The sequence below is a fragment of the Andrographis paniculata genome, unplaced genomic scaffold (genome assembly GCF_009805555.1).
Source record: "Andrographis paniculata isolate CXL003 unplaced genomic scaffold, ASM980555v1 Contig34END, whole genome shotgun sequence".
Lineage (NCBI taxonomy): Eukaryota > Viridiplantae > Streptophyta > Magnoliopsida > Lamiales > Acanthaceae > Andrographis > Andrographis paniculata.
The window spans coordinates 310591-331756 of record NW_026137567.1 but is presented as its reverse complement, the minus strand read 5'-3'; the positions used below and the strand labels follow the sequence as shown (position 1 = coordinate 331756).

General features: G+C 33.0%; 3 protein-coding genes across 3 annotated transcripts; all 3 read right to left on the bottom strand.

Annotated features, from left to right (window-relative positions):
• Nucleotides 1-1674: 1674 nt before the first annotated feature.
• Nucleotides 1675-2217, bottom strand: LOC127248842 (uncharacterized). Its single transcript, XM_051271384.1, has one exon. It carries the CDS (start codon nucleotides 2215-2217, stop codon nucleotides 1675-1677), a length of 543 nt encoding a protein of 180 aa, XP_051127341.1.
• A 25-nt stretch (nucleotides 2218-2242) lies between these two features.
• Nucleotides 2243-3487, bottom strand: LOC127248841 (uncharacterized). The gene has a single exon (XM_051271383.1). It carries the CDS (start codon nucleotides 3485-3487, stop codon nucleotides 2243-2245), a length of 1245 nt encoding a protein of 414 aa, XP_051127340.1.
• A 2796-nt stretch (nucleotides 3488-6283) lies between these two features.
• LOC127248840 (uncharacterized) lies at nucleotides 6284-7759 on the bottom strand. Its single transcript, XM_051271382.1, has one exon. The coding sequence runs from the start codon at nucleotides 7757-7759 to the stop codon at nucleotides 6284-6286; it is 1476 nt and encodes a 491-aa protein (XP_051127339.1).
• Between the last annotated feature and the right edge of the window lie 13407 nt (nucleotides 7760-21166).

The following is a 21166-nucleotide window of genomic DNA, read 5'->3' as shown; positions in this document are numbered from 1 at the left end:
TTGTCTTCTGTTCAGGGTATGGATTTAGCAGCCGCCGAACAACTTCCACCAGGGGATGAATCAGTTGCTGGTCCAATTATCCGACCAGTCAACCCCTCAATTTTCCAACTTATGGCCCCTTCTGAGGCTACAGCTGCCCTGAATCAAGTAACCTTCCGACCTTATCTCTCAAAAATTTTGCCATGTCTTTTAGCTTGCTAATCTTATTCTGGTTCAGGCTTCTCAGGAGATGAACATTTTGACCCGAATAGACCTCCCGACTCCCGTCAGAACCATTGTGGAACGATGCGCCAATTTGGATTTTGCTCACTTAGAACTGGCTGACCTTTCGCCGCTAGTCCAAGTCGCAATAACCCTATTGGTTCAACCTGCCCTGGAGTCGGGAGCTTCACCAGTTCTCGATCGGATGATGGCCAGGATCACTAAACTTCAAGCTGAACTTCCTCTGATCCGACCCCCATTATCCGAAGCGACCTCCTCCCGTTCGGCAGCAGATCCTAATAATATTGAAGCAGATTTGAAGAAGGCCGACCAAGATCTCAGCGTGGCTAGGGCCCGACTGGACGAGCTCCGGCAGGAGAGACATACATTAGCTACTGAAATCTCCCAAAAGACTGAAGAACTACGACGACTTCAAGAACGATTGGAAGCTATAGATGATAGCATACATGAGGGAAGTCGTCTGGTTGAAACACATTGCCTTAACCAAGCCAGTCTTTGCGAACAACTTCAGGCAGCTATTCAAACGAGACTCGTCCAGAGACACCAAAAAGCATACCAACGTCGTCGGGCCATCAAGTCAGAACTCAAATGGACCGATCTAAAAACTGCTTTACGGGCGCTTCTCTCCATGTAATTCAAATATATTGTACATTGATTCGGTTTTAACAAGTATTAATTCCTATTTCTAGAAAATAGATCCTATCTTTCCTGCGTTTTTTACTGAGTCTAACAAGCAAACACAGATCCGTATTTATTGCCTATTACTGAATCACCTAACTTAGAAACCAGAATACTTATATAAACTCCGTACCTCCAACTCCAAAAATATCACCATTACTTTTCATGCAATATGGTTTCTCCTCGCCTCCGTGTTCCTCTCTCAAACTGGGAAGGTGCTCTCCAACCATTCTTAGTGGGAAAGCACCCCATAGGCCACCACGCTGAAGATATGATACAGGTTCTGAAACAACTGGATTTCAAATTCAGATTCTCCGGCAGAGGTAGGAGAACCATTCATCGTACCATCTGACTGATGGAGCATATATCTACCAGCTACGAACCTTATACCGACATACTCACGTATATCGGATCTCGACCATCATCTAGACATGATAAACCATCATGTAACCTCCATTCTCCCAGACCTTAGTTGGAACAACGATTTTCAACCACAAAGATCAACGCTCTCCAGACTGAGTGTCCTCGCTGAACGAGAGATTCAGTCTTTGCAGGACATGAAGTCCCGAACTGAGCAAAATCTTCAATACATGCAAGACAAATGGGATCGCTACCGCTTGGATTTGGATGATCTTCTGGATGAAGAACCTGAAATGGTCTCGACCTCGGCAGTCTGGGATGACACCATTAATCTTTCCGATGATTAGAGAACCCTTTTTACCAATGGGTTCGAACCCTTTAAAGGGTCCTATGATTTTTTCTTTTTCCAAATAATCAATGAAAAAGTTCCGAAAAGGCAAGGTAATACCTTTTTAGATACTTAGCATTAATATTCTCATGTACCGTTTTTCCCTCTTGATTTATAATAATAAAGGCTCCATTTCCAATTACCTTATGAATGATGAAAGGACCTTCCCAGTTGGGAGACCACTTTCCCAATTGATCTACTTTCTTATAGGTCAGCAAAATTGTCTTCCAGACCAGATCGCCTTCTGCAAAGAGCTTTGGGACCACCATTTTTCCGTAATATTTTGCCCTAATCTCACTCTGCTTAATTACTTGGTCCAATGCGTTCAATCGATCTGTATCTAACTCTTCCAATTGTTTCCACATCTTTTGTAAATACATCTCATCAACATAGGCTGTTGTACTGGTCACCCTGGGTGAAGGCACGACAAATTCTGCAGGTAATACAGCATCTTGCCCGAATGTTAATTGGTATGGAGAGAATCCAGTAGAAGTACTTCTACTGTTTCGATGAGCCCACAATGCTTGAAAGAGCAGAGTATGCCATTTCCTTGGATTCTCCTCCACCATTTTCCGGATAACGCCAATAATAATTTTATTTGCTGCTTCGGCCAATCCATTCGCCTGTGGATAATGAAGAATGGTGTAATTTGACATTGTATTCGGCCAAAAACTCAATAAACTTTTCCCCAGTAAACATCAACCCTTGATCGGTTGTGAGAGTGTGAGGAATTCCAAATCGATAGATGATATGATTGAGTACAAATTCGATCACTTCTTTCTGCGTCGCATTCTTCAAGGGAACTGCTTTTACCCATTTGGTAAAATAATCAGTCGTCACCAAAATAAAAGAATGTTGTTTCGACGAGGCCGGATGAATCTTTCCAATTACATCCGATGCCCAAGCTTTGAATGGCCAAGGTTTAACCATTGTCTGCAAATCCACTGTTGGCAAATGATGTAAAGGACCATGCTTCTCGCACTCTTGACATCCCTTGGCAAATCTGATACAATCATCAAAAATCTTCGGCCAATAGAATCCCATACGATGAATGGCCCATCGCATATTTAAACCTGCCCGATGCGCACCACACACTCCTCCATGGACCTCCTCCATTATTTTAATAGTTTCCTCAGGTCCCAAACACCTCAACAAAACCCCTTCAAAGGTTCTTTTATATAAAGTCCCATTAATTAGCTGAAAACGCAAATCCTTTAAGCGAACACGAACAAGAGCAGTAGAATTTGGAGATTCCAAATATTCCATAATCTCTGTTCTCCAATCAGTCCCAGAATCGAGACTGCCAATCAACTGTTGACAAGCGCTCTGAGCCAGATTATCAGCCAACTGATTTTCCGCTCTTGGTACATGCTCAAAAACTACTTCCCCGATTCTATATAACAAGTGTAGCACTACATCTCGGTATCTACGCAAATGGGGAAAATTACACGCGTACCGTTTCAATACTTGGTTGATAACAAGTTGAGAATCCCCATAGATTAACACAGACTGCACTCCCTTAGCGATAAGTACTTCTAGACCCAAAATCAGTGCTTCATATTCTGCGGAGTTATGTGTCATATTTTCCATTTGAAGCTGCAAATTAATTTTGCCGCCTCCTGGTCCTTCTAGTATCACTCCCGCTCCCGACTTTCCTTTCGAACGAGAACCATCAAAAAACATTTTCCAAGGACTGGTGCCAATATATGGCATTATTTTGTTTTCTGATGATCCATCGCTTGTAAACTCAACCAACAAATCAGCCACAACTTGTCCTTTCACAGCCTTGAAAGGTCGGTGGCGTAGTGCAAAAGGAGCCAGCTTAATAGCCCATTTCATTAATCTACCTTGCATGGTTGGTCTGTGCAACATTAGTCTGACCAAATCCATTTTAGAAACCACTTCGGTTTCTCTTGGCAGAATATAATGTTCCAACCGAGTGCAAGCAAAGACCAAAGAATAACACATTTTTTCGGGCATACTGTAATTCAACTCAGGTCCTGCTAAAGTTTTGCTTAGATAATAAATGACTCTTTCCTTACCATCTTCCCATTCTTGTACCAAGAGACTGCTTACCACATCAAAACTGTTCGCCAAATATAAGCGAAGAGTTCGGTCGCCTCTTGGAGGGACCAACACAGGCGGGTTAACCAATGCCTCCTTGATTTCCTCCAATGCCTTATGTTGGTCCCGACCCCAAGAAAAAATCGGTAGCCTTGTTCCGTAATAATTTCGTGATAGGTTTTAATTTCCCCGCAGCGTTTGATATAAAACGCCTTAGGTAATTTACCTTTCCCAAAAAACTTTGTACTTCTTTGACCAACTGAGGCGATCGCATCGTCAGAACAGCTTTGGCTTTGTTCACGTCAATCTCTATTCCCTTTTCATGTACTAAGAACCCCAAGAAATTCCCCGCCGAAACTCCAAAGGCACATTTCGTTGGGTTCATTTTCAGGTTGTACTGCTTTATCCGAATAAAAGCATTTTTTAAATAAACCAAATGTGAATCAAAGTCGGTAGACTTAATGATCACATCATCAACATATACCTCAATTGACCGCCCAATAAGATCATGAAAAATAGTGTTCATAGCCCGTTGGTAGGTCGCCCCTGCATTCTTTAAACCGAATGGCTTAACTGTCCATTCATAAATTCCCAACGCTCTTGGGCACCTAAATGCAGTTTTGGGTATATCTTCTTCTGCTAATGAAATTTGATTATACCCTGCGTATCCATCCATTAAACTCAAAATCCGGTGTCCCACCGCAGAATCGATCAACATGTCTGCTATTGGCATGACATATTCATCTTTTGGAGTGGCGAGATTGAGATCTCTGAAGTCGATGCAAATTCGGATCTTTCCATTTTTTTGGTTACCGGAACGATATTGGCTAACCATTCCGCATATCGACATGGACGAATGAAACCAACCTTTAGTAGTTTCTCAATTTCTTTTTTGATCTGGGGCATCAATTCTTGACTCACCCTCCTTGGTGGTTGCTTGTAAGGCTTAAACCCCTTTTTAATAGGCAACCTATGTTCTATTAAACTGCGCGCCAATCCGGGCATTTCGGAATAATCCCATGCCAGACATTCCTTGTGATCTCGAATTAACGCTACCATTTGCTCCTGTTGAATTTTTGTCAGTAAACCACTTACCCTAACCATCTTGGGTATCTGTTTGGTTCCCACATTATATTCAACGAGGGGGTCCTGACTTGACAGAGAAGTTCCTGTCTTTTCTAGGAGATCAGGCCAGCGAAAACCTTCTTCTTCGCCAACATTATTGTTGGAAATTTTACGATTATGTAGTCTAACTATTAATTGGTTTAAATAGAACTTTCTAATCAGTTTATCACATTTATTTATTTCTTCCATAAATTAACTTCAAGTAAAGTTTATTTTGGCTAACAACAGAGCCATAAAAACATAAAATTGTTTCTAATGAAACATGCAACCCTGCGTAGTGAGCTTACAACCCTTCCAGGGATACTCATCTACCATGGTTGTCCGTGAAATAGGTGATATGTATTCCGTATATAGAACCGATTATTCCACTCCTTCTGTAGAGCTGAACGGATTCGTACTGGCTTCCATGGTGTAAACCTGATCTCCTTCCCAAAACGTAATTTGTTGATGGAGAGAAGAAGGCACACATTTGGAAGCGTGAATCCAATCTCGCCCCAACAAAACTGAGTAGGTAGTATTGGCATCCACAACAAAAAACACAGTCGAAATCACCTTCGGTCCAACCTCAATAGGCGCCACCATCATCCCTTCTGGCTTGGTCGATTTTCCTGTTAAGCTTGTCATCTCGATGTCTACCGGAGATAAATCACCAATCTCTTTACCCAATTTTCTTAAAGATTTGAGGGGCATGACATTAAAAACAGCCCCATTATCGATAAAAACCTTGTTAACCGGCTTACCACATATGTGAGCGTTAACATAGAGTGGTTTTAAATGCGGGATTGCCCCTTCTGGTATAGGTGGAAAAAACATAGGTGGGGGTCTGCCAACCATTGCTGCCCATTCTGGTTCTTCCTCCTCCTCGAACTTAGCCCAAATGGGTTCTTCTTCAACGAACCATCGTATATCCGTCATCCTGACCTCGAATCCTGCTTTATCAAGTTTTACTATCTTGCTGCGCAAAAATTTCGTCTCTTCTGGGGCAAATGATCCGAAAATAATCTCGGGGGTCTCTTCCTCTGCAATTTCTATTTCAGGATAAATATTGATCCGTTTGCAGAATTGACATCGAAAACATCTGGCCTTCTTGATCGGCTTGCTGCTCTCCCCTTGCTCCTCTGTTTCGTCATTCAAGTCCTTTCTTTTAGGTGATGATTCTTTCTTCTCCTTACCCTTATCTGTTTGCTTTCCATGCCGTGCTGCATACCTGCGTTTAGCATTACGGATTTGTGTGCGATTCATACCTGGAAATCGAGGGTCTATTTCTATTGGCAGAGGCTTTCTGTTTCGGCTCCATTTCTCTTGGACTAGATGTGGTTTGCGTGTTGGTCGGTCCCGTACCACGACTTTATCTTTCAATTTTACCTTGAACGACCCGTCTTCTCTATCCCATTTTTCTGCCACTCTAGTTTCGCAAACTTTGAACTTCACTTCCTGATTGGATTCTCATTCTTTAGGCTTGCGATCTTTTCGTCTGGTGTCTTCTTCGTCATCACTTTGCACAACTTGTGAAGACCGCAAAGAAATCATTGCAGTAGTTACTTTTAGGAAGGGCTGATGCTCTACTCCCATTGTTACATATTTGAATCTCCTTGCTTTGATAGCCTTTTGTATTTCCTTTCGGAAATGTGTGCATTGATTAGTGTAATGAGTAAAGGAATTATGCCACTTACAGTATGGCCTTTCCTTTATTTCCTCCTTCGTTGCCAAACTTTGCTCTTTAGAAATACGAATCTGCCCGTCTGCCAATAGAATATCGAAGATCTCGTCGGCCTTGGATACATCGAAAGTCGGCTGCTCCCTCTCCTCTGTTCCTGGCAATGGCTTTAGTTTCGAACATACGTACGGTTTGCCATTCACAATTTCGGCTGCCATCTCTTCAAGAATATTTCCTTCTTCTGGCGAATAAATCTCTGTATCAACACTTGTCATTTGTTGTACCCTGTTCCGACGAAAGTTGTGATCTTTTTCTCTGAACAAAGATTCTAATCTCCCTGCTTTGGAGGCCAAACTAGCCAAGTCCTGAACATCATGGGCTATCAATGCCTCCCGAAGTCTGGAATGCATGTTTCTGACCACCAAATTGGTCATTTCACTTTCTTCGATGATTGTCGGGCATCTGCCTTTCATGAGTCGTATCCGTTCAATAAACTGATACGCGGTCTCTTTTGGCATCTGTCTGATCTCTAAAAGATCTGTGAGTGAGACTGTTGGGAGAGGATTAAAAAATCTTGCATGGAATGCTGCCTCCAGGCTTTCCCAGGTTTGCAACTGCCCGGGTGGCAAATTTGCAAACCATGAAAAAACGGTCCTTGTAAGTGATAACCCGAACAATTGTAGTTTATAGAAAGAATTATTGCCTACTTCCCCTAATTGGGCCGTGAAACGTCCCACATGTTCTATAGTTGATGCCCCATCTTCTCCAGAAAACGAATGAAAATTGGGTGGTCTGTAATTCCTTGGAAGCGGATGTTCGTTGATGATTCTTTCTGGAAATGGTTTTTGGTACGCAGGTCTGTTGACCGTCTGGGGGTTCATTCCAAAATGTACCCTTAAAACCTCAGCAATGTCCTCTAGGTCTACTCTGGGTGGGACAGGATCCAATACCTGAATAGGATTGTGAGCCTGGCCTCCCAATCTGTCCCCTCTGAGATCGGTAGGCTCGGTCCTACCACCCAACGGAATGTTATTCGGGTATGTAAGAGGAGTCTTCCCTCTGTCAACCATTGGGGCGGTAACACTTGGAAAAGTGCTGTCCACATATGAAGGCCCCGCAAAATTTGTCTGTAACCTGGATGGTGATAGTTCTGGTGGCGTCTGGATGGGTTGCAAAGTAACCCTTGATAACGCCTGATTTAACGTATTTTGCATAAGATTTTGTTGCTCGCGCAACATTTGTTGCTCGTGCAACATATTCTTCATGGCCAAATTATGCTGGTTGTTCAATTACTGAACATAAGAAACCCAGTCAACGGGTGTTTGTGGCATTTCTCTTGTATTTGGCATGACAGGTGGTGAAACCGTTTCTCCCACCGGTGCCGAAGATGATTGAGGCTGTGAGCCTGCCATGTGGATCCTTCCGACGATTCGGCCGGATCTCAATCGTATGAAACTCTCCGTTGACGTAGGATCAGCAATCTTGCCTCGACTCCCACTGTGGTCGCCAAATTGTTGATGCGTTTTTCAACAATAAAAAGTAAAATTCGAAAATAGAGAAATATTCCCGAATTTGATAGATGAATGTCTGAAATTAGAAACTTCTAAACACTGTAGAATGAAATAAGAATAAAATAAAGACTGGAAAATAAAGTGGTGATCCCCAAAAGCGATTTTCTTGAATTTGATGTCGATTGAAGATGCCCTCTCTATACCGTACAGAATCTTTAAATAACCTCTTGAAGATACGGTTCGAACCGCTATCCGGTCGGTTACCATAACTTCTGTTAACTCCCCAAAAAATTCTCTTCTATCGACACGTATGAGAACCGTCCTGTCACGTCCGACTTTAAAAACCGCTCACCAGTCGAAACTACCCCCCACTACCAGAAACTGCATTTTACCCGACCTATAGGATAACTACTATTAATACCTAACCTTCTTATGCCCGACCCTTAGAATTTGTCCCAACTAGGTCCGACTTCTCTATCCGAACTATTTGGTCCCGACCAGGTCCAATCTTATCACCCGTCCGACTTTCTTAAATCCGACCCTCGGACTTTGTCCTGACTAGGTCCGACTTTGACGTCCGAACTATTTGGTCCCGACCACGTCCAATCTCCTCATCCGTACGACCTTGGAGATTTACCCGACCATGTTTGATCAGACTCAAAACTCATCCGACCCGGTTACTGCAATCATATTTGGACTTTCAAAAAGCCCATTGGACGTTTCGAATGACCTAATCTTGGCAGGCCCATTTCCTAAAAATCTATCCATTATTTTGTACTCAACAAATATATTTATAAAATTTAATCTAATTTATTTTCTATCAAATATATTAAATAAATATTTTATTTCTTCAGCATCAATCGCATTGTTTATTATATAATGTTACAATTATAATAATAATAATAAAAAAAAAAACTTTCAAAACAGTTCCAATTCAATTCATAAAATTTTAAATCCAAATTACTGTAATGTTTGTTTGTATACTATTTTAACTTAAAGATATATTTTCTTTTATATAAGGTAAAGAAAATTATATTACTAATATAAAAACTAATATTTTATAGTGAATATTAATTTTTTTTTTGTAAAATGATAAAAAATATATAGTATTATATATATTGGAAATTGTGACAAAAATTTTGTTGAATGAACAAATCCTAAAGCCCTGTTTGGTTAATAAATATGGTAGTATTCTATAAGATTTAAATTTTAAAATTCTAATAAATTCATATTTGATTACAAATAGATAATAAAATTTAAAGTGTGTAAGATTTTAAAGTTCTGCAAATGAAGAATTTTTTTAATGATGGGTACTTCTATTACTTTAAAATTTCATTCACATTGCAATTTAATTTTTACTTTTATATCTTCTTTCCCAACAAAAAACCCTATTTTTTTTAAAAAAAGATTTAATATTATATATATATTTATATTTTAATTATATTTAGTTGGTTTTATGAAAATATAATATTTTATTTAAACATAATACTACGAATACATATGTTTATTAATAATCATTAATTTTATTTATATTTAATGATATTTTAATGTAATTAAATAAATCATTAATTTTAAATTATTTGATTTGTGTGTTAGTTTTGTATTTTTAGTTTTAGCTGTTTTTTATATTAAATATGAGAAAATATGTCAATAGTATAAAAAAAATATTTTATATTAAATTATTTTATTGTTTACAATATATATTATATACTCCCTCCGTCTCATAACAAAGTATTTATTTTTCCATTTTAGTCCGTCTCATAACAAAGTATCCATTTTTTTTAAGTAACTGTACTATCTATCTAACATTACAAATACCCTTACAACTTACAATATATTACACATATATCATTATCTTTATATCACACATACTAATAAGATTATTTTAGTCACTTCTACTTTATTCCTACTATATCCTAATATAATACTAATATTTCTAAAACTACGTGCAAAAAGCAAATGAATATCTAGTTATGGGACGGAGGGAGTACTTCATCCCAAGTCAAAATATTTTTTTTACCATTTTCATCCATCCTACTCCAATACCAATTTTCTATTTTGTAAAAGTAATCATATACTAATACTAAAATACCTTTAATTTTTATCTAAATTACAAATATCTCATTACACATGCAATTATTTTATATATAAAGTTAAATGACAAGAACTTCTTACATTTCCACTAACCAATAAAATATTATTATCTGTTAATTTACTATAAGACTCTTAAGGACTCTTTTGGAGTGGGAGGAAAGAGTATTTTTTTATGAATTTGTATGTATTGAATTTTTTAATATTAATAAAAAAAACTATATTTAAAAATTTTATTAGAACATACTTCAATTTGGTAAAAATAAAAATAAAATAATGTTCACAAAGAAAGAGATATTGATGTACAAGTTTAATTTATCACAATAAATAAAATTTGTGGGAGGACAATTATGTCATTTAAAGTATAAAAAAACAAAATCTTTCAATTAATCTACAAAGTAATCTGAATATGAGAAATATAAATCTCAAGATAATTTTATCAACCAAATACAGGTATAATTCCAAATTTAAATATAATAAATTATATCATTTATAAATCATATTGTAAAATTCTAATTCATAAAGCCTGTGAATTAAACAATTCTTAAAACTCAAAATTGTTGTCTAAAGCAGATTTAGGATCTGTTAGGTTTGAGGGTTTAGGAGGGAAAGGGAAGTGAGACACGCTAAATTCTAATTTATTTATTTACTTTTGTGTGTTTGGTTCAATTTTCTTTAAGAGACGAGAGGGAAGACAACCTGTAATCAATTTGGAGGAATTTGAAAAGAATGAAATTTTATTAAAAATAATTTTTACTTAATTACCTATAATATTGTTTGTTGTTTATTAAAATTTTTATTTATAACATTCAAATTCAAAAATATTTAATTATTTTATTTTTTAATTCTATCAAATAATAAAATTAGAGTATTAATGCATATATTGTACCTATATTAAATTATATATCTAAATTTTAATATTATATATTTTTAATATTTTTAATCAATTTAAAAAGTTACATATGAAAAATATATAATTACAATTAAATATAAAATATTTAAATTACTTAAGCTAAATTAATTTAATCTTAAATTATTAGATTTAGTCCTAACAATCAACTTAATTTATGTATTTTATGTTTTTGTTGTAACTTTTTGTAAATAAAATTATGTTTATTTATTTTATGTTTTAATAAATATATTCATACTATAAAATAAACCATGTCATCTTATCTATTTTATGTTTCGTAATAGATGTTTTATTAATAAAACAAACTAAAATAGTTTTATTCAAATTTAATATATAATATTATCTTTTTTATATATATATTATAGGGGCACGATAGCAAAATTGTTCTATTTTATTTTCTTTTCCATCTCTGACCAAACCTAATATAGTATTTTCTTTATTCGTTATTTCATTTTATAGGAATCAAACTTACTATTACAATTTTAATATTATATTTGTTTACTTAGCCAGTTATCTTTTCTTTTTCCTTTCTCATCTTTTGAACCAAATAGACACTTAAGTTTAGATTTCATCTTGCACTTTTTATCATTTTATTTTCCCATAATCTTTAGAATATATATATATATATTTTTTTTTAGGGTGTGTTTGTTTGGAGGTTTGGATTTTGAGTTAAGATTTGAATAGTAAAAATTTTGAATTTGAATAGTGGTACGATGTAATATAAATAGGTGTTGATGTGATGTTTTGAATGTAAAATTGATTTTTATTATAATTTAAAAAATAAAAAATAGGTGTTTGATTTAATATTTTTTAGGAAAAAAAATGAGATGAATAGTGTATTTCAAATCCAATCTCCCAAACAAACACACTAATATACTATACAGAGATTAAATTTCTATTATAAATATAATATAAAATATTATTTTAATTCGATATTTGTATTATTTTCTAACCTAAAAGAAACATACCCTTTTTTTTATTATTATTTGATGTAATAATGCTTTTAAAAAAATATAATATAGAAAAAATTATAAGTAGAAATAAAAGTGAGTCAATTGTGGTGATATGGTTTATGAACAATATCTTAAGCAAATCATAAAACTCACACGCATGAGGCCTCAGTACAAATACTAATGAATGTCTTCCACAACTCCTGATAGATCGTGCCATAGGAATATATGATGCGTACATGCATACATACAGTTTACATGCATTTGATCTATATTATTCTTTGTCCATATATGAATAGGAGCTGAGTAGCATGCTTGTAGGTATATGCATGGTAATTAATAAGAGATTGGAGAATTGACTTGGTGGGATTGAACGAGTGAGAGAGACAGAGACATGTTGTCTTTAATTTGCTCGGACAAGTTGTCGCTGGGTCCATTGGCTGACCACCTTAATTTCTCTGTCTTTAGCAGGCCAGGCCAGGCCAGGCCAGCTAGCTTGCTAAGGACTACACTACTTAATCCACATGTGGCCATGACCAATAGCAAGGGGCAGATGTACGTATAAATCAGTGCTGACACTGACATGTGCCATAATTTTATTCTATTAATTTTTTTTAATAATTTAATAATTGTGCTATCATTAAAAAAAATTGTATTCCATTTAAAATTTAATGTCATCCTTATTCAGGAAAAAATAGCATACTATTTAAATTTTAAAATATGAAAGGTATGAAATGATTATAATTCAATCAAATTAAAATAATTAAGTTATACTATAAATATATAAATATATAAAAATAACACTTATTTATAAAAATAACACTCCCGCCGTCCAGCTCCTATGGTCTTTTGCGTTATTATATTTAATATTAAAAATATTATTATATTTGTATAATTTAAAGTTTGCGTTATTATACTTAACATTAAAATTATTATTACATTTATATAATTTTGTGTACGAATATCATTATAATAGTATTATTAGATACTAATAGAAGTATTTATGTCATTTTTCCTTATTTGTAGTATATTTTCGTATAATAATAAATATTCAAATATCAACACGCAAAAAGTAAATAGACATTTACAGTCGGATGAAAATAGTATTATATTTGTATTTTATATTACCAATAATAATATTTTTTTTAATATTAATATTATTGTTTTAATATATCTTACTTTTAATTTTTTTATTATGCCACAAGTAAAAAAAATTCTAGATCTGGCTCCACCGCTATGACAATATGGCATGACTTTATATGCATGCCACTAAAATCAGTAATAGTTGCTCCCGAAGGCCTGCCCAAATGAAATCAAGGTGCTTAATAGACTTGGGGGTGTGTTTGTTTAGTGAAATTATTTGAATATATATTTTTTATGTTAGTATAGAAAATTGTGTAAATAATATAAAAAGAGTAAGTGTGTAATATATATATTTTGAAAAAAAATATGTTTTCCCTAAATTGTGAAAGAACAAATTCTTGACACTATACGTTCATGAAATTTACATGTAATAAGAGATGTAAATTTAAAAAAAAAAAAAAAAAAACTTTTAAAAAAGGAAAAGAAAACAAAAAGGTAGCACTTAATAAAAGTTAATCCAAATTAAAGACACTATTTTCTTTTGATATAACAATTGCCATTAGCCAACAGGCGTCCTCTGAACATATCATTAACTTAATGAATAGTGGAATGTTTGTTATTCAAATGTTAGGCATAATAATAATCATTATATGGGAATTCTCCTAATTTTGAACAAATCATGCAAAAAATGATATTTAGAAATCGCATGCGTTTTATGTTCATATCATATGCGATATTTAAGTGATTTCGATTAGATTCTACTTAATTTATATGAGTATTGTTTATTTGTTGTGTGCAGAAGACAAATATCAAATTTGGCGTAATTGGCAGAAAAAGTAAATAAAAAATCAGATTTGCACCACCTAGTTAGTCATGGCCATGACTAACTATATCCTCCTAACATGAGAATTTAATTAAATGCCCAAAAGTTCAGCTACAAAATAATTAGGACAAAAATTAAATAAATATAGAGGATCACACACAGAGAACGGCCAGAGGGTAGATACGCACAGGAGCAGGAGACTGACAGACTCATAGATCGCGCAGGAGCAAATCGACAGAGAATATTTCCCCTCCCACTATGACTTTATATTTCTCTTTTGTTCTTTCCTATTTAATTATGGAGTGGATATTTTTCTGGTTTGAGAGATGATAATGTTTTGGTTCTTATATTTTGGAGATTCTTGACTTTCTTTATAAAAGTTCTTTTTAATTATCAATATTTGTCTAATTTTGAAAATAATGTTTGTGATTGTTAGACTGATTGGATATTTTGGTACCAATATTTAAATTAGTCTGACAATCTAAAGTCAATTCAAGTAGGATATCCGTAATTATATTCACGCTTGATAGGTGACAACCGGGTTGAATAGTCCATTCCCGGGGGTTAGACAATAAAATTTAATTGCTCCTCTCATGTAGCAATTGTTTTGAATTAGGTTTTTCTAGATTAGAATGTGATTAAGCAATATTTCTTATGGGCGGACCTAGATTTATTAGCTTAATTAGGGATAGTTAATGGTCATAACTTAGTTACCTACACTGTAAGGAAAAATTGGTTGTCAGAGCTTATTGATAACTATAACTAATTTATTGATACTTTAATAAGAACTAACTTTTTTGAACAATGATAAAACACAAGTGCCATAACTGTAGCATCTCTTAAGCGAGACATCCCTTAATAGCTAGTTCTCCCTTAATTTAATTGCTCTGTTATTTTATTTTCATTAGATAATAAAAGAAAATTCTCCTTTTTTATTTACTGCATTAGAATGCGAAAGAGTGAATTACACAATCCATGTGGAGACGATTTCTTCCCCTGTATTACATTAAATTGTGATCACGGAATAGGTGAATTATTTGATTAACTGCGCGACCGGTCAAAAATCAAGGCATTGGAAATAACAGTTAAAGTGGCGGATCCGACCTGAGATTTATTAAGCCCAACCCAAATACAAGAGGGAAATGGTTCAAAGCCCAAGGAGGATGGACTATGTCACGAAAGAAGAAGTAGAGGGCATTATGTTAGGCTTAAATATGTGAATGGGTGGAAAAGCCCAATCTAACGAGCAAGCTTGGTTTAGCGGAGGATTCGGTGAGGAAAATGAAGCCCAGGGTGAGCGAGCTCAATGAAAGTCGGCCAATAAGAAATTTTTGAATGGAAGAAAATCTGCAGCCAACAAAAATTTAGAAGAAAGAAAGTGGTTGCCGCGGTTATGACGGTTATTAAGGATGTGGGATTTGCATTCAATAATCAGAGAGTTTTTCGGTTGTTACAGGATATAGATAAGAATTAAAGATCAAAATTAAAGAGCTTGAAGTAGTGTGAAACTTCATTTAAATAAGCTACTAAAGAGCCATGTAGGTTTTGATGGTTAATGAAGCTAATTATTGGAAGAAGTATGAGAGTTATGCTAGAAATATTCAAGGGAGTTGGAGTTACCAGTGACAAATTAATGACAAGTTAGGAGTTTCGGCAGTTATGCAATCAATTGGGAGTCTTCAATAATGTATAATCAAGAACCAATAAAGAGCTAGTCGTTCTTGTAGCTATATGAACCGGAATTCAAGAAGTAAAAAAAGTTCCCGAACAAAAACACAAATTTTTAGCTTTTATCCTTTTTTTTTTCTTGCATTTTATTTTCTTTACTGTTTCTGCAAGTTCCTTTATTTTTTTTTTCAACTTTATTTCGATTTTGCATGTACTTTATAATCTTTCTTTTCATGTTTTAATGAAATTTTATTTTTTAAGTCTTTTCCACTTCATTTCTTTTGATGGATTTTCTGCTAACCCATTTTCTGTAGATACAAAACAATCTTCCTAGGGGCTTTTTAGAGTACCCTAAGGGACTTTATCTATTTTTTGATTGGTTTCATAAGCCGTCGCAAAATTAAAAATATTCGAATTTTTGGATACAAAAAATTGACACGCATGGTGGGATTATGATCGTTGTTGGTCCCGATGGGACAACGGGGCGGATGAATTTTTACAAGACTACCGAAAATAACTCTACTAGCAGTATAAGTTGATGTGTTGTAGCAACAACTTTTTCGGCAACTAAGTGTTGTGTAAAAGTAAAGCTGTAAGGCCTACTTGTTGTATGCTTTAGTATGATTTGTTTTTTTTCCGAGCAAAGCCAAAAAAAAAAAAAAAAAAAAAAAAAAAAGGTCAGCCCGACAGGTCACTTTTTAATTTGTCAAAATGTTGTTGTGATTTTGTCAAAATATATATTTAATATGGCTTCGGAAATTCCAAAACTATTTAATATAATATAATAGATATTTAAGATGGCTTCGAAAATTTCGAAACTAATTTAACTATCCGAGACCAAAACAATTTAGTTGATTTAATATATATATTATATACATATATGTATTTTTTGCAGTCTTGGAATTAATTCTGAGACTATTTCCGAGGTCGAATTCCTTTTTTCTGGTAGTATAAAGCAAAGTCACACAGTTAATATGATGATCCAAAGTTTAGAGAAGCTGCACAGTCCGAAGGTTTCAATATCCACCTTGTATGCCAGCTCTCTAACTCCCAGAATCTTAACATTAACGATCTAGATTGGTTTAGGGAAATATAAAGCCTAAAAATAAAAATATTATCGTACATAGTGGATGACCTTGCACGTAACGTGCAATTGAGTTTTGAAGGGCTCACTTACACAACTTTGAATAATGTGTTTCTAAACTTGCAAGCCTCTATGGTACAATTATAAAATGCAATAGGAATAGCAATTACAAGTTCATACACATGAACAAAGAAAAAATGACTTGTGAAGGCACACTTTCAATAACATTGAAGAATAAGTTGTCAAAGATGGTTTACAATTTTTAAGGTTGTCCGAGAATGAATCAATAAGTGAAATATATATAAATTTTTTTATGTATGAAATGTTATATGCTAACTAATGTATAAAATGTTTAGTACATATGATAGAAAAACCATAGTTTTTGCCAAAGCTATATTTTGAGTTAGAAAATGCAATGTATTGATAACTTTTGAATTTTTGTATGTACTAAATCAATGAATGACAAGTAAGGATGAATGCAAGAAAGGTTTTGCTATTTTGATTTTCTAAACTTGAATTGAATAATATTTTGAAATTAGAGAACAAATATAGGAGAGACAATGAAATCAATTTTCAAGCAACAAAGTGCCATCATCATAAGGATGATTGTCGCAATTAGCCTGCCGAACATGCATAAAGACATGGTGATGGCATAATGTCCTTTGACATAGAACTAAACAGAAAAAATATCCGTTAATAATGTAGAAGACCAAGAGCCTCCTACAATACTTTTTCAATTATAGGCAACAAATTAGGATGTTTCCTAAATAACCAATAAATTTCTCAGACTCGATGACATTAATCATCACAGGGTATTACATTTTCAAGTATCGAACATAAGCTTCATTTATCATCAACAGATTGGAGGAAACATACAAACAAATACGCAGAAAAGCCCTCTTTTAGAATAATTGGATCATTGGGTAGCACATAGGAACATAAATTAATTAAATATAGCCTACATTAGGAAGTAGAATTATCGCATGAGACATTCAATTCAAATATATTTCCATGAAGGCATCCCTTAACTCGGATGTCTTAGCCCTTTGAAAGGATCCCAAATTATCAAGATATTATCATAATACAGACAACTGTTAAGTAAGGGAGCAACAACAACATCAACATTATAATCAATAATGGTGAAAAATATTTCCTAAAATTTCCATCAACACTTGAACGGACGGAATCCATCGAATCCACTCAAGACAGGCTAAATTTGTAGTCATCAAACTCTTTAAACGAAAACCACAAAAAATAGAAACAAAGAATTTAGTTACTATTCTGATAAAAAAAAAAAGAAAAAGAATTTCGTTATTGTTAGGTTTTGCCGTTGATTTACCCAAATTACACCCAAAGAGTAGTAATTACATATTTTAGCGTTATAAAAAAATAAAAATAAGTTATTGTTGGTATTTCCCGAATAAAGCCAAAAATCAATACAAATAAATACTTTAGGAAATAAGATTGAACCCCCACATGGGAAGACAACAATAAAACAGGCCAATTTACTGCCGGCTTGGCATTCGCGATCAGCTCCTCGCCATTTTTGGCATCCAAACTGTGAGAGTTTTTCAAAACTTCAAAACTTTTATTTTTTTTCCATAAAAAATATTAAATTGGACTTTTCACTTATGAAATCAATGGGAAAGTGCGAGAGAAAACTTTCGGCAACAAAAATAAGCAACAAAAAACTTGAAATTGGCCGAAAAAACCACGAACAACAGTGACAAAATGAAATCCTAAATCGCATGAAAGAAGAATCGGGGTGAGAGAGGAGTGTGAGTGAGAGAAAAAGAAAAAAATGGGTGGATGGGTGGGTGGGTGACTGAGTATTGACTGGATAAATGAGAATTAATTGTGTCAATAAATTATAAAAATTTAATGAAAAATACATTTACATTTAAATTATTTGTTTTTCAAAATTTTTACAATTCAAAAATACTTTCAACTTGATAATATCAAAATATTATTATTATTAAAAAAAAAAAAACTTCTTTTATATAAATTATCTAACATATAATCAAACTACTTTAACCTAAAATAACTTTTGGAAACGAATGCAATGCGTCATTTTGGGCATATGTTAGAAAACGATGCATCCCTTTATTTTAAAATTTAAATTTTAGAATCATTTTTTTTTTCGGTATTGGTGTTGCCTGGCGACAACCAGTGCCTGACAAAGATCTTATGCCCGCCCGATAAGGGATGAAATGAGTCCGACGAAATCTAATGTTTGACACAATCTGATGATAGTGGATCCAATGCCTCTGCCCGTAGTTTGACCCCAACCCACAAAATGGAACCGACCCCCTTAGCTTGAACCCACCCGTACATTCTAAATCACCTAATTAACCTAACTTGGGTCCACATACAATGAATATCATCTTTAAGCAAGCTTTCACTAAATTATTGTTATTATTATTATTATTAAAAATTACTTTATAACACCATCATCATCATCATCATCATCATCATCATCATCATTATCCCACTGAACACTACTTTTGTTTTGTCATATAATATTTATATATATCTAACCACCATGCGATGCTGTGGTGTGATGTGATGATTGTTGATTTCCCGTTTATTAACTGTTGGGCTCAATTTCTTATTGCTTTGCTGCCACGTCCCACTTACTGACGGTTACTTGTAAGTTGACTTGCAATAATTTATCAAACACAATTGTCGGCTGGCTAGCTGCTCAGGTCAGAGCTACACATACTCGTACATACTTAGGAAGTGTATTCAATCCGGATTATCTAGGATTTGAGTGGACTTTTAAAATCTACGTATATTCAATTAAAATTTTTAAAAGTATTTTAAAATTTGGAGGTAATCTAGAATTTGAAAAGTTTTTTAAAATATTGAGGTATTCAATACAAACTTTTAAAAATCTTTTAAAATTTTCGACATATTCAACAATCCATACACTTTGAAATTCTATGGATTTTAATAAAAAATTATAAAATTTTTATATAGTATAAAATTGAAAAATTTTGTATAGTATAAAATATCTCCTCATAAGTAAAGATTTATGAGGAGATATTTTGATGGATTTTTAAAATAATATTTATTATTATTATTATTATTATTATCATTATTGTTGTTGTTGTTGTTGTTATTGTTGATATATAAGTGATAAATAATAAGATAATATTTATTAATATTATTATAATTTAATAAATATAATAATTAAAAACTAAAATATATTAGTGAATTATTATCATTTTTTTTAAATATATAGTTTTATATTATAAATATAATTTTAAAAATATTATTATCATAATAAATATATATTACCGTCGTCTTTTCTTTTTAATTATCGAATATAGTATATTATCATTCCGGTGTTATTTTTCTTTTTCAATTATTGAATATAGTATATTGTTATTCCGGTATCATTCTCTTTTTTCAATTATCAAATATAATATATTGTCATTACAGTGTCATTCTCATTTTTCAATTATTAAATATATTATATTGTCATTCCGATGACAGTGGAATAAAAATTTCAATATATATTTTTTGTTGAACCGTTAATTTGTATTTATTCTTTTTTATTTTAATATTTTTTCAAAAATTGTAAATTATGTTTTTTATTTTATTTATATACATATTTATTTTTTATGTAAAAAATTATATAAATAATAATAATAATAATAACTAATAAAGAAATATAAAACTAATTTGATATATTAAATAATAATATAATACTAAAATTATAAAATTTAAAATATTAATATACAATATATTAGTATTACATATATTACAATGCTTCTACATTATAAATAATTAATATTAAATTTTATTTTATAAAAATATAATAATATATAATTACTTTAATTATAAATATATTACATTTATAAAAGTTGTGTTTTAATAATATATAAGTAACTTTAATTATAAATATATTATATTTATAAAATTGTGTTTTAATAATATATAAGTAACTTTAATTATAAATATATTATATTTATAAAATTTATGTTTGATATAAATTTATATAATTATATATTTATAAAAAAAAAATTCTGCAATCCTATCAAATTCATATAAATTTATAAAGAATTCAATCAAATTTGTAAAAATCTATGTAAATCAATTATTAAAATCCATCCAACTCAACTTAGACTCAGTAAATTTTTTAAATCTACATAAATTTATAAACTTTTTTAAATAAAAAAAATTATTGAAATATCAATGGAATACACCATGTCAATGGTCTTGTTCATTTATATATATATATATATGGGTATACTGAGACGTGGATGAGAATGCTCCCTCCAAGTTTCAGGCATCCACCAATCCAATCTAATCTCCAATCCCATCGGGTTTTGTCTCCACAGTTAATTACCACGCTTGCCCGCCTATCTAAAATTGACCGACTGGCTGACGATCAATTAAAGTAATCGAAGACCATATGATTATTATGATTATTATTATTATTATTGGCCAATCATCAGACATGAATAATCTCAGTCGGTGACAGTGAGTGTGAGTGGACCACACCTCCTTTTCTTCCTCATATATCGGTCCTCTCACACATTCTTCA